General features: G+C 45.5%; 1 protein-coding gene across 2 annotated transcripts in view; it reads right to left on the reverse strand.

Moving 5' to 3' along the window:
• Positions 1 to 6077: 6077 nt before the first annotated feature.
• Positions 6078 to 14919, reverse strand: part of PTGFRN (prostaglandin F2 receptor inhibitor) — a 66797-nt gene continuing 57955 nt past the window's right edge. For both annotated transcript variants that reach the window (XM_064643394.1, XM_064643395.1), the window contains 2 exons: positions 10857 to 11162; positions 6078 to 9603 (listed from right to left, as the gene is read on the reverse strand). In XM_064643394.1, coding sequence (XP_064499464.1) covers positions 9437 to 9603; positions 10857 to 11162 — 473 coding nt within the window. In that variant the 3' untranslated portion in view covers positions 6078 to 9436. The remainder of the gene's footprint in view (positions 9604 to 10856; positions 11163 to 14919) is intronic.

The raw sequence follows: 14919 nt of genomic DNA on the forward strand, positions 1-14919 counted from the left end.
AGGCTGAAGAGGAAGAGGCTGGAGGTCCCATGGAACAGCACAAGGGCTGATGGGGGAAACCCCACCACCTACATAGGCAGAAAGTCCCATCCTCACCAACCAGGACACTAAAGCACTGTCTGCACCAGAGGAGCGTGGCCAGCCCAGCACTGCCAACAACATGGGAGCAATACAGAGCTATGCTCCTGAAGTGATAAAGCAAGGTGGCAATGGCAGAACCACACTTACAGCATCAAAGCCTTTGCTCATCTCCCCGAGGGAACTCCCTCTTTCCCACTCCTCCGGGATCACGCAAATAGCAGCAGTTTTGCAAGGTCCAACAGCAGAGCCAAAACAGCCCTTTTCAAAATCCCAGAACTGCCAGCTTCAGTTCCTCTTGAAGCTCCTAATGCATCCTTCATCTGTGAATACAAATTTTCTCTCCAAGCACCCATATGCAGGTGTCTGAACAAAGCTTGGGGCCTGAGGAGTTGCCATGAGGAGTCTTGACCCAAAATGTAGTATTAACGTGCTAATTAGTGGTCTGGGTGTGTTTAGCTACCAGAGAGCTGTACCTGGCCCCACAGTAAATGCTCTGTTCCTATATGCCACCTTTTCACCCTCCTTAGGTTTGGGTAGAGCCCTCTGCACAGGACCACCTCACATTGCTCTCATTGCCATATGAGTATCCCAGGAGCAGAACACGGTGTAGACAGCACTGATGCCATTGCTGCTGGTACCCTCCATTTGCACTAAAGAAGGATATCTTGACTACAGTCACAGAAAGGCTAAGTTATATTTACTCTGAGCCAAACAAATTTCCTTCAAACGAAAGGCAGGAGCTGCAGTGAACTCCAGGGAAAGCCTGCGGGATACACAGCTTTGATTAAACAGAGATGGCAGCAAGAGTTGCAAATGTACACACTAGATCTCACTTCTTTGTGGTCAGATTGTCAGTCTCAGTGTGAAAGCAACTCCTCCTTCAGCGTTGTCACTGAAGGCTTGATAAAGTACGTGCTCAGTGCTGCAACACAGCAGCAGTTATCTTACTTTTGCCTGACACCTTCCACCTGAGAGTGCCTTGCAGCACCTCCCCTGCTAATCCCAGAGACTTGGAGAACATCTCTCACCGCTGAAATGTGGGTCTCAGTCGATCTGGGACGAGGTGACACTCAGGCAACATGCTGCTGCCACCAGTGACACAAGGTAAGGGAGGGTTTAAAACACAGCAATGCCATGCCCAAGGGTCCTGAGACAAATCTTGTTAGCACTGTGTCAGGTCCAGGAAGGGGAATTTAATGAATAGCAACTTACAAAAGACCTTTATGGACCTTTTCTGAAAAGACCTTTCCTGCATTCATCCATGCAGGGAACCATGGGAGACAGAAAGAAGAGAGAAAGAAAAAGATAATGGCATAAGGCAAGGACATCTCAGCACAGACCTGAAAGGCTACAGGAAAAGCCTTCAACTTCAAAAGGACCTTAACATCTTATTTCTAATGAAATGTATACTTCTGCCAGTCTGAACACTCAGAGATGAAGGGGCTCTCCCTGAAATATCAGAGATGGACATCTCTGAGCTAGAGGAAGAGGCTGTGCTTGTCAGCCTCCAGTGATGGGGGTAGGGGGAGAGAGTGGGCAGTGACACAAAATAGCTGGTAAGGTCTGTCCCTGTGGAAGGAAAGACAAAACCACAATAGACTAGAAAGATACATTATCCTTTTCTTTACCTGATGGCAACGATTTTGTTCTAAATACTCCAAAAAGCCAGGTCACTGACTGTTGGTACAGCTGCCAGAAGAGACACCTTCAGAGAGACTGGACACTGTGGATAACACAGCAGGGACCTCAGCATGAGGCATGGTTGACTCCAACAGCCACAAGGCAGAAAAGCTGCCTGGCTGAAGACTAGGAGCCTGCACAAGGATAAAGCCACAATTAGAGCAGATTGGATCCATCCTGATAACTCACCCAAGGACTACTCTTATGCAAGGGCAGATATGTTATAGAAGTAACAAAATCGAGATCAGAATCTATCCTGGAACTGTTTTCACAGAAATATAAGTTATGTTTAGAGGAAACTTGAGGACCCATCGTCTGTCTCTTGGTTAAATGATGATTACAACTCCCTGCTGTGGCTTCCTCCCTCCTCCCCAGCCCATCACTAGAGGGAGCTGCCATTAGCTCATTTCTCTTAAGCCCCTACCTTGTCTGTCCAGTACTTTCACACATTTATCTTGCCTAATTCCCATCTCTTAGGTGAGCTGTGCTTTTCTGTACAGCTAATGGTGAGAAGTGGGTACCTTCAGGTTCTTACTCTAAAATGCATGTCTCGAGTAGCTCAGATAAATTACATTCTTTAATTACCTGTTTCTCAAGTCCAGGTTAGCCAGCCTGGGTGTAAATGATGAATCACATCATTGTCATACTGAAAAATGAAAATGTTCATCACAGTGGTTGCTTGTCTGGAACGCACAGACATGGAGCAGAATTTGTGTTGTGATAGCAAGCAGCTGGAGAAAGAAAGCTAAAACCATCTTTCTTAGAAAGAAAATCTGTCCCTTCTGCTTTGACAAAGGGAATCTGAATGTCTCTTTGGAATCATTTCCCCACCATAAATGCTCACTTTCCTTGCATATTGTCTGGGGCCCTCATGAGGAAAGAGACTTGCGGCTGATCTGCGGTGGGCGTTGGGCTGGGGTTCTGCTGCCTGGGGTCTCAGCAGATGATTCAAAAACACACCACAGCAATGTACCCCCACTCTCCCCCAGAGAGATGACCACAAAAGACCATTGTCATTTAGAGATGCAGAGAGACACAGGCAAGAAGAGAGCCCTGAAGGGAACAACGGGAAACAAAAGAGGGAAGGCAGAGGGAAGAAAACGCAAAGTGAATTGGGCAAACAAGTTTGGGGAGAGAAAGAGGATGTACCTGAACACCAAAGGGGAGGTTAGCACTACTGTACTTGCATTCAGAACCTGCATTTGGCTGTAGCTGCACACAGCTGTGATACATGCAGGCAGATGCTAAGCAGCTTGGATATTTTCCCTGCTTACCACATTCCCAGCATCCCAGCTGCTGCACACCATGCCAGGGTCTTTGCAGAGCTGAAGTCAGCACAGAGGCAACAAGAGCTACAAAGGCAACACCAGTCCTGCTGTAGGACATCTCTGTGGATTCTCAGATGCCCAGTAACTGGTACATTCATATTGGTAGCTCTGTCAGAAGAGCTCTGGAAGCATCCTCCCTTCTCTCTCGCCCTACTCTTCAGAAACTTCTAGGAACTTGGGGCCTTTGGCAATCCTTACCATCCACTGAATATGTCAAATCATTGTCAGGATCATACAAACAAGGAATCAGAGGGCATAAGCCAGGTTAAGTTGCCAAAAAGAAACAGAATTTCATGTCCATCTATCTGCAGCTTCTTTATTCACTTCTGAAGACAGAAGTATGCTCAGACTAAGTCTGTGGTCTGGTATAAGGCCCAGTACATGCTGGAGTATAGAAAATGCCACATGAACAAAGTACAATACAACACTAACTTGTTTCATAAAGTCTGCCTTGGAAAGTCCTGCCTTTCTACCCCCTTGGCAGAGGTGGAAGCAGACATGCTCTTACACTTCAGGCACTTTGTGGAATGCAACTCAGCTGCCAGGGAAGAGAACAGCTTGTCTCTGTGGCAGCTCTTCTGAAGGACCTGGACATCCAGAGAACCTGGTTTCCTCAACAACCCAGGCATTCCCCTGGAGCTCTCAGTATCACTCATCTGCTACAGTACAATGCAATTTTCCTCAGTAACAGAAGGAGGTCCCTGGCAAAGGGCTGTCCAATAGAAGGCTACACACTGCATTTAGGGTGTATTTGCCTGGCACAAGAATGAGCAGCAGCTTTGTCTTTAATTAGCACATCCCACAGCTTCAATCAGTTGATAAAGTCTCTTTCTTGAAAAAGCATCTGTCCTGATAGCTGCTGTGCAGACCTCAGCCCCCTGCAACCATAGAGGCATGGAAAGTCCCACTGAAAAGGCAAAAGCCACACCTTTCCTTGGAAGACTTGCAAGACTGGGCTTCGCCTTCACAGGACAAAGAAGAGGCATGTCTTCTCATGCATCCCACACGACACCACTCAGCTTCAGCCCCGGCAAAGGCTTTTGGACTGGCCCTGACCCAAGCAGGGCACTCAGCCAGAGCTATCGCAGCCCTACCAGGCTCTGTCGTAGAACAAGTACAGCCAAGCACATTGCCTGAGCCTGGTGGTACAGAAGCAACTCAACTCTCAGGCTCTGGCACAAAAGTGCTTTTCAGACTGCCCTTATGGATGCCTCTACCAGCAGGTAGCTGAGCTGAGCCACAGCAGGTACAAGGTGATGCTAAAGACTTGATAACTTCCATAATTCACTGCAACACCCAGGCAGTTACTTGCCAGTATCCCCTTTTTATCTCCAGACTTCAGTTTTTTGGCTTTCTTTCTTTATGATAAAATCCCAGCACGTTTACAAGAACAGTACCAAGACCCGGGTCATCCCAAGGGGTGGGGGCAAGAGGATTTCACAGAGCTAATCCAAACTTACCAAGTAAGCTGTGACCTGCACAGCTAAACAACTGGTGTCCCACAAGCATACCACTCATTACTTCCGTACGTGTTAAACATCTGCAGCTGGCAAAGGCTCTGTTGAGGGACCACAGACCATTTATGACATTTCTCTAGCTTGGCTGACAGTCCCTGTCACTCCTTAAGGACTTACAGCTTGGTGCCACAGCTTCCTGTAAGCTCACTCTGCAGAAGACACCTTTCCCTGCCAGCTGTGACACCACCATCTAGAAGGAAGCCAAAGGTACACACTTTGCTGCCAACCACCCTGCACCACTTTGAACACAAACTCACCTTGCCAAAGCCTGGCTTGGCCTCCCAAAAACACTTCTGCCTCAAACAACTTCATGTTGGAAAGCAAGTGTGCTGGTTTTGGATGGAATAAAGTTAATTTTCTTCACAGTAGCTAGTGTGGGGCTGTGTTTTAGATTTGTGCTCAAAACAGTGCTGATAGTGCAGGGGTGTTTTTCTTACTGCTGGGCAGGGCTTACACAGAGCCAGTGCCTTTTATGCCTCTCACCCCAGCCCACCAGTGAGTGGGCGAGGGGGGCACAAGGAGTTGGGGGGGGACACAGCCAGGAGAGGTGACTCCAACCGACCCCAGGGATATCCTATACCAGATGGCATCGTGCTCAGCATATAAAGCTGAGGGAAGAAGGAGGAAGGGGGGGAAACATTCAGAGCAATGGCATTTGTCTTCCCCAGTCACCGTTACGCGTGACGGAGCCCTGCTCTCCTGGGGATGGCTGAACACCTGCCTGCCCATGGGAAGCAGTTTATGAATTCCTTGCTTTGCTTTGCTTGAGTGCATGGCTTGTGCTTTCCCTGTTAAGCTGCCTTTACCTCATCACACACGTATTTTCACTTCCACTTTTCCGATTCTCTCCATGATCCCGCAGGTTGGGGAACGAGCGAGGGGCTGCCTGGGGCTTGACTGCCAGCTGGGGTTAAACCATGACAGCAAATCACCTCCTTGTTGTACGATCACGGTGTCCTTGCATGGTTGCTGGGGGTTAAAAAAAAAAAAATAATAAAAAAAAAAATCCTAAATTCAGCCATTGGCAAAGCAAGCAGGAAATTTACTTCCAACAATATTGATTTTGCTCCTGGTACCTTGGAAACCAGAAGCCTCACGAAGGGTTTCAACGAAGACTCAACATCTAATGCCCAGGTTTTACAGCAGATATTAAACATAACACTCCCAACTGCGACTCCTGGCCCTAGCTAATCAAAAGAAAACTCTCACAACAAAAAAGGCTGACTTACAGTGGGGAAGAAACACAATAGACTCAGAAAACAATTCTGCTTCCCAATTCATCGCAGAAGTGTAGGCAAATATTTAAAACTTACTGTAAAATAGGGCTCATGCTTATTTTACAGGGTAAACAGTGCTGGAATCAGGACTGCACGGTTTACATTTTATACCTCCAACAATAGTGTCTGCACACATGCAAGGTACAGGGAAAGAACTGCCCATAGCTCAAATATTCAGACCCACAGCACAGACATAATCAAAAAGGCTCGCTCTTTATTTTAAACATAAAAAGAAACATTTTACACAGCATTGTTAAAACTATTCAGTACCTGCATTCCAGAATTGTGCCCAAAACTTTATTTTGTAACTTTGAAATTAAAACGAAAGAAAGAAAATATCTTGTCCTTCTGCTTTATGATGTTCAAGGTTGTCCTGGATTGAAATTCCAAGTGCCTGGAGGAATTTACCAGCTTAACCAGGAGATGTGGCAATGCAAACAGAGGAAGATCAATGTGAGCCCTTAGGATACTTTGACAATACCACAGGTTGCAGCAGGGAGGATATGGATGCTTGTACTGCACCTCAGGCAGCTTATTCTTCTGATACTCTGCAGGTTTAATACACAACCAGATGCACACACACCTCCACTCACACAAACCCTGGTCACACAGGAAATAATAATAATAATAATAATAAAAAACATGAAAAGTGGCCTAGATTTTTTTTCATTAGAGAGAAGATTCATGCTCTATTTTTAAAAAAGGGGATAATACAAAATTGGCACAAGTAGAAGGAAACCTGGGGGCTAGGTCTAGCCCCTCAGCTTCTAGCCTCCCAACTACAGCAAATACAGGGTGGAATGGGATGCAGCATTGCCTTCCAAGGGGCTGTCAGCAACAGAAGTTAGTGGCAAACTTCCTTTACTTGGAGTGACAAAGATGGTTTGTTACAGGCCATGAAGGAAGGTCAGCATAAGGACATGGGGACCTTTCACTAGAGAAGCAGGGAGCCCTGACCAAAATAACCCTGAGTTTTTTCCAGCAGGGAGGAAGTGTGCTATGTTGTGTGTTTGGGAAGAGTTGGTTGTTCCCTGCTCATCTGTTCCCTAATTATTGCATTGCGGTCACGAACCTCTCTCCCTAAGACCTAACCAAGAGCATATACACAAGGAGTCAGTCTGTCAGGATAAAAAGTGACTGATGCTGTGCTTGGAACTTCACCACCACTACCACCACCCCCCCCCAGATGCCCCAATGCCACAGGCCTTCTGTGAAGAAAGCAGATGTTAATGCAGGAAAGAAGTTGCTGGATCAGCCAGCATCCCAAACATCAGAATGGTGTTGCATAAGATCCAAGGGAAAAAACAAGATTTTACTACAGCAGACAAACAGGAGAGGAAGGAAAATTCTTGGTGTCAAAAATAATATCTGAGTGAATCCTTTCCTGAACTCCCTTTTTAAAGCACTGCTACAGATTTCTGGGCTTTCACAGTGGAAGCTTGAGAGTACTTCTGCCCTGTTCTTCAGGAAAGGCAGCTACATCTGCCTGAAACATTGCCCTTTTCAAAGCTCTTCCACAAAGAAAAACATCAGGCCAGAAAGAAAAAGTTGCTATGAACGTTCAGGCCTAAGTCTTTCAGAGGTTCACAGGTTTTGCATATCCCAGTTTTGGAATGCTACGTGAAAAGCCTTAAAGAGTCAAACAGCAAGTTGCAAGCCTCAGCTCTGCAAATCAAGTACATTTTGAAAATGTTTCACGTTCAGCTTCCAAAAATCATTGGACACCTCTGTGAATACTCTATACACACATATGGGGCTGCATGTGTGTTCATATGCTGGATGCAGAACAGACTTCTGGAAAACACCCTCACGTCAGCCTCAGAACAAAAGTCACAGTGCTAGACAAGGGAAAAAAACACAAACAAAGAAAACTTACCACAAAAAACCTTCACAGCCCACATACTAGACCTGCAGCTCCCCTGGAATATGCAGTGGGATGAGTTATTAGTGAAGCAGATTGTCTAGTAGTACCCTAATGTCTAGACTGGCAACAGCACACCACAGCCACTGCCTTCCATGGATGCTCTTCTTTAGCATCTCTCGTCTCAAAAAAATCTGGAAAGGATTGAGCCCTGGCCTCAACTCTGCATCTCTCACCCTTCTTGATGCAAGCCAAACCCTGGCTGTGACAGCAGGTTGTGGAGCAGTCCTACTTCCTCGTTTCTTTATACACAGTATCTTTATTCTGACCTTTATTGCTTAAAGCACCAGCTGTGCTGGGAAGACAGAACTGCCTGGAAAAGATATTGCTCCCACTCAGGAGCCAGGTCAGTATATGTGGAAGACCAAAGCAGGACTTCTGCACTGTAGCACCGAGGAATAGGTCTCAAGCCCGTGGGGAAAGCCCTGCTGCAGGCCCACGCTCAAGGCCAGGACTGTTGAAACCTGAAGGATTCTTGCTGCCCTCTTGAGTTTGCTCCTGTTCCTACCCTGAGCTGCACTGCAGCTACTGCAGATCTCTGACTGTTCTCACAGGGTTCAAGGGTTACCATCGAGGGACTGGCAGAAGCAGCATTGGGGTCTGGTCTGTGCATTTGGTAATACATAGTTTACAAGTCTTCTCTAAACATGACCAACTGCAGATAAAGATCCATCTCTTATTTTATTCCCAAGTCATACCATCACCAGTGGGCCAAGGTCTCTCACCTCTCTGCTGAGGCCAGCAGAAGGCTGAGCCTTGTCCCTGGATACCCATGTGCCCCCCTGCCACAAGCAGAACAGGGTCTCAGGCACAATGTGAGCAGCTGTAGTGGGCAGAAGAGAAGGTGGAAGGGTGGGGGAGAAGGTGGCCATAGGCAGACATCCATCAAATGCTTGTCTGAGGATTGACTCTTCAGGATTGTCAAGTTAGCCCCTATTCACCACAGCTAAGAACTCTGAGCACTGAAAATAAGAGATTTTTAAAAATGCCTCAAAGACCTCCACCAGGCAAGCTATGTTTCAGGATTAACTGAAACCTCTTGGAAAGCCAGGGAAGAGAAGGCAACTGACAACCATAAACCAATTCTTTGCCAAAACAGCCTCAGGATGGTTCCAGCACAGGAAACTTCTCCAGCCTTCAACCCAGCACACAGAAGCCTGTGAGATGCCAAGGTGGACAGAGAAAGGGAACAGGATGTTGTGATGGGGATAGAGGGGAAAAGTAGATCAGTTCATACAATGAAAGTCTAACACCAGCCTCCTTCCCATTCATCATCCTGCCCACCATGCTTTCATACAGGAACAAGGGGGGGGAAATAAAACAAACAAACAAACAAACAAAACCTTAATGAATTTTGTCACAGGGCCCTGCTGAAAGAAGGCTCAACAGTTTGCACATTAGAAGGACATGATCCCTATGCAGAAAGTGCTGCTGGAAAAGGAGAACTCCCAAGTTGCTAAATATGGCCTGATTGTTCTCAGGACATGATGTGTAACAAGGAGAAGCTTGAGGTCCAGGCTGAAGTCAGAGCAAATGCACTGTCTTGTCTGGGCCTGCGAGCAAGTGTCTCAACACAATCCAAGAGCCCTGTGAGTCTCTCCCGAAATGCAAGCGTGTGTCCTGCTCCCACTCTCAGTCCATCTCCATCGACATTAGCCGACGACGCTCTCGCCGCGTTTCCTGCACTTCCTTCTTGCAGCACCAACGGGAGCTGCAGTAGCCAATAAGGCAGGATAAGAGTCCAATGACAGTGGCCAGACCGATGCCAATCAACAGGGGATACTTGAAAGCATTCAGAACTGAAAAAGGAAGGCAAAGTCGTTAGATATCACTGAGAAATTCAGAGATCCCCTTCATTTATTCTTGCATGAAAAAGGAGAAAAATCACACATTATTCAGTCAGGGCAGATTAATTATTTCAGAAGAAAATGGCACTAATTTTCCTTCTTGATTTCAATCTTCTCAGGTTTGAAAAATTGGTCTCTTACTGTCCTCCCTTTCCTCTTCACTCTAATTCTTCCTCTACAGTTTCAAAGCCTCAGAGAGGCTGGAAGCACCAAAGGAGCCTTGGAGTGAGATAGCAAAGTAGAGATCATTCCAAGAGGTATCCTGTTACCCACTTCTCCAAACAAAAGGATTGGCTTGTTTCCCCATCACAGGCAGAGCGTGGCTGCATTCTCTGTAATATGTTTCATAAAGCAAGGAGTGGACTCCTTTACGCTTTGAATGATCAGAATTACTCTTTGCTTACCCTGTGTAATCAACCTTCAAAGGTGGTGCCTAAACAAAAAATTTGATTTGGAAATACCTACTGCTCAGTTAAAAGACAGTAAGAACTGTAAGGAGTTTGGAATATACGGTTACAAAAGTTATCTGCACAGCAGGGAGAACAAAAGCTCCTTGTTCATTTTAAGTTTGTGGAACTTCCCAAAATGACCTCTCCTGGAAATATCGAGAAGAAAGCATCTGGTTCAAAACCCCTCCTGCATTCATTTCCCTCCTGAGCTATGTGCTGAATGCAGCATCCAGCGTGCAGTTTCCTTCTCATGAAGTCTAGCAACACTTGCAACTCGGGTTGGAAAGCAGACAAGGCATAAAGTGCAGGGAGCAACATGTCTTGTCGTTAGGAGAGGGAAGAAGGAGTCAGAGCTCTGACTTTCTGTTCTCAGCTTTGACAGCAACCACAATGTGACTAATTCATCAAGCCCCATCTGCAAACCCAGGCTTCCTGCAGCAGGCAGCAGAAGGGTTAACATTTTGAGAGAATACTATGCCCTTGACTGAGAGATGCCCCAGCTATGGCAAAACATCACCAAGAGATGATCAGGGAAGAAAGCACTCCAGTCTTACAACTATCGTCTGTTGAGTCAGAACAGATTCTTCCACTCTGAAAAGCCTCGAATCAGAAATTGCAAACAACAGAAAAATGACAACAAAAATCTAATGAGATTACCAGAGGCACCTTTAAAAGTAGTTATGGGGACTACTTGCCACAGAGAGACATAATAAGGTGTTAAAAACAAATTGAGTAGCACACGTTGCGATCTCTTACCATCCATTTTCACAGACAGGAAGATGGGCTTGGCTCTGATGTCGGGTTCCCGCTGCCACACGCCCGTGGCAGATCGCACCCACGGGGTCACTACGCAGTAGTGGTTCCCAAAGTCATGGTCCTCACAGCCATGCACACGGAGCCGGAATTCCAGCGGGCTGATTCTCTCCAGGCTGATGTCACTGCTGCCATTCCTCCTGCTCTGCGTCACGATCCCCCTCCGGTCCAGCGAGGCCAGCAAGATGGGCTCTCTGTCCAAGGCGAAGGAGCGCACGGCAAACCAGGAGACATCAAAGGACATATCATCTGCATTGGTGGACAAAGAAGAATTTAGACATGTTGGTGAGCTCTGAGAAGTATTCATAGTGCCACTTCTCAGCAGAAAAGTTAATCTGTAATCAGGACAGCCAGCACTGGTCTGACAGCAGAGGAAAAAAAAAAAGAAAAGACTGAAAAAAAGAGTCCCCATAACATGCCCTTTCTAGGAGGATTCAAGCAGTGAACTGCAAAGAAATGCACTGACAGGAAGAATGGAGTTGCACAGAAAGACTGACTTACTACAGGGATGACAGAGGAGATTTCTTGATTTTCTGCCTGCTATTTTAAAATTTCTATTTAACTCTGATCTAAGTTTTTACCGAGCAGGCTTAGTATCATAAGAAGTTCTATAATTATGCTGAACCTACAGTGAAAAGAGAGTGGAAGCACTAGGTATTTGCTAGCAGAGAGTGATTTGCAATCACTGTCTTCATGCAGGGCCTACACAACCACAAAATCAGAAGGCTCTTTCCTGAAGTCCCCTTCCTTACATCTACAGTTTGCCTAAATGAATACACAAGGTTCTGCATAGAGCACAAAAAATTACCTACAGGAGTACAAAGCATTCAGGAGCAGAGCCTGACTGTGATGCTTTCATACATTTTTTTCCCAGGGTTGTGGGTTACTGTAACCCATCAGACATCGTGCCTTGTACAAGTTTTACCACCCAAGGACACAGTCTGTAAAACATATTTGCATCACCTTCCACTTGTAACGTGTCTGACAGGTAGTCAGAGTCCATCAGCACATCTAGCTAGCTATGTTCATGCAAGGTCCTATTGATCTTATTAGCAGATCAGTCTTAACCCCATTAGGTTGATGTAGCTAAGTATCTACTTTAAAAATCATTGCTATTCTTTGCTAACATGAGCCCAGCAACACCTGTCGGAGCCTGAAACCTGGCATGACCTACAGCATAGACAGGAAAGCCTGCTCACTTGTTTCCTCAACAGGTCTTCCTTCCTGGCACATTAGCAAACTGGAAACAGAGGTTACTATTTCTGTCCTGAGTTTTGGGTACTGGTACAATGTGTGCACAGGGCTTACTTAACCTCTGCACACACCTAAGGAGTCCCAGTGATTTCTGGCAAAACATCAAACCTCCATTTTCTAGAATTGAGATCTCTGAAAAATACAGTATTAGCAACCTGAATTTATAACTGATCTTCTGTCTGAGTTTGCTCTTCTCTAAACTTTCACATTTGATCTCCATGATAATGGAAAAATTGAAGCCTAAGCCTACTGTTGTACTCTAATTGTTTACAGATCTAAGTGAAGACAATTTTTACATCTCTATCAGGGAAGCTAACACTTCAGCAATGAAGGGAACCTTAATATTTTAAAGTAAAGTGAAGTAAAGGCATGTCTTCAGTTCTGTTACTTGAAGTATAGCATCAGCTGGCCACGTAGAACAATCCTCCTTACTGCAGACAAGAAAACCTACCCAGTGTTTGGGATATAATTAATTCCCTCCTAAGGTACACTGGTTTTACACACATCTTCAGAAACAAAACAAAAATATGAGAAAGCAGATGTTACTACCAGAGACACTGTCTGGCCAAACTGTTTTGGGAGCCCAGCCAGCTTCCTGCCCTGCCTGCCACGAGCGGGTGCTCTGGGTGATGGCACATGGCCTGTTTTGCAGCCCTACAGCAGGAGTAGGTGTCCCAGTCCCACATGGGGTTCAGCACAGGTCACATGGACCAGCAGCCCTCGCAGCAATCGCTCTTGCCTGTCATACTACAAGTACTACTATTAGTTACTTGGCAAAGCACTCAAAGCACTTCCCTTGAAACCAAAGTTAATAAAAATTATCATAAACACGCTCAGTCAACAAGATCAAACTTTGACCTCTGCTTTGTGCACTCATCCAACTGTCTGTGGGAAACAGGGCCTCTGCTGGAGAGAGAGCTCTGTTTATAGAAACCACTCTTCATCTCTGATGTCTGTTTATGCCAAATACGGTAACAGCACTGGTCCACAGGCAATCACGTTGGGAATGACCAATTCCTTCCAAAGATCAGCACTGACATTAGCTCTTGGGTTTCCAGGTACTGTAGGAGCATATGGACACCTTTCAGACCAAGTCAAATTACACTGAACACACCATTAAACTTGCTAAAAGAGGTTTAAGCAATAAATTTAGATATTAAAAGATGATAATAATTTAGCCTTCAGATTCCCAGGCAACTTCGAAGAATTCCTTCTTTTGCGTCCCAAACAATTTGAGGTTCCCTTCCCTCCACATACAAGGGATGAGTGCTGTCATTTTGGAATAGCTGGATCTATCTTCTGTAATTACAACATGGGATAACAGTATTATGCCAACATATTTTATTAGTCAGTATACACAGTGTGCAATTAGTGACTCACTACAGACAGTCAGAGGGAGGATTTGGCTCCAAGTCCTCTGTCACTATCCTCCTTGAAATAGCTTAATACAGCAAAGTCATATGATTCATTTCTATATATCTCTGGGTTTCATGCAATAAAAACATAGGAAAATTTAGCAAAGCCAGGATATAAATTAGGTCTCTCTAAATATCAGAGGTGAACATGCCTAGCAGCTCCCAAGTGCGAATAAGTATGTAGGTTTACTGACATAAAACAGGTCACACACTAGGCTTCCCAAAAGCATCTGTATCACTGCACACACACCTTGCATCAATGTTGAGAAGTCACACTCACAATTTTTGTGCCAAATCTACAAAATCTCAACTTCACCACACTCACACTTAAAGGTTTCTTTCACTGTGGTTCTTTCTGTACCACACAATAAGTAGCATGGGACACTTCGACAAGATGCCCCACAGTAAAGCAAAACATCCCAGTGCCAAGCCCAGAAGGCTATCAAGGACCTCAGAGCCACCAGGGCATGCAATGGAGATGCTTTCCTAAAGGAACACAAGGCCCTGGGAGCTGGATGCTTCAGAGCTCTGTGAGCAGAGCAACAGTGGTGCTGTGCTTCCTCCCCTCCTCAGTCAGCGAGGATCATCAACATGTAAAGCACATCTTTATGCACATTTCGATTTGACACACAGGACTAAGCTGTCTGGGTCTTAGCTGCTTCCCTGGCCAATCACTCCTCAAAAAAGGGAATCCTATTTCTAGACCAGCTCTTAGGAACCATACACTTCCACTGCTTAGAATGGAGCTCTCTCAGTATCCTGTTACAGTAATGAATCACAATTTTGAGACCCTTTTTGTTTACTACATTTAAATGAGGTTGAATAGAGCTTCCTAGAGAGCTGAGCAAACCACTTCAAGCTATATAAGAGGTAAACAAGCTGGTTTTGTTAAATTCTCCAGAGTGCCCACTGAGTCTGTCTGGAGCAGATAAAAAAAAACATCTCCTTTCAGTCACAGTAAGTAATACTTTTAAATCCCTAAGCACACAGCCCAAGAATGGGTGATCTGGGAAGTCTAGAGAGATCATTTGTGAAAATGTGTATTCAACAGAAATATCTGAAGCAGCTTTTATATCTTCAGGGCACAGAAGAACTACTATTCCCCCCTGACACACATATACTCCTCTCATATCAATTCAAAACACCAACCCTAGCTGCCAAGCCAAAGGAGCACTTCTTTAGATGGAGCAGTTGCTGCCATGTACTGAGCTTAGTAATACACACTCCATTTCAGCAGGGTCTCAAAGAAGCAGAGGAAATTAAAGCATGTAGCAGTCACGCCAAAACCTTTCCTACCCTTTTGAAAATTTCCCACAGGGTGGGTACACACAGACACT

The sequence above is a fragment of the Pseudopipra pipra genome, chromosome 2 (genome assembly GCF_036250125.1).
Source record: "Pseudopipra pipra isolate bDixPip1 chromosome 2, bDixPip1.hap1, whole genome shotgun sequence".
NCBI lineage: Eukaryota > Metazoa > Chordata > Aves > Passeriformes > Pipridae > Pseudopipra > Pseudopipra pipra.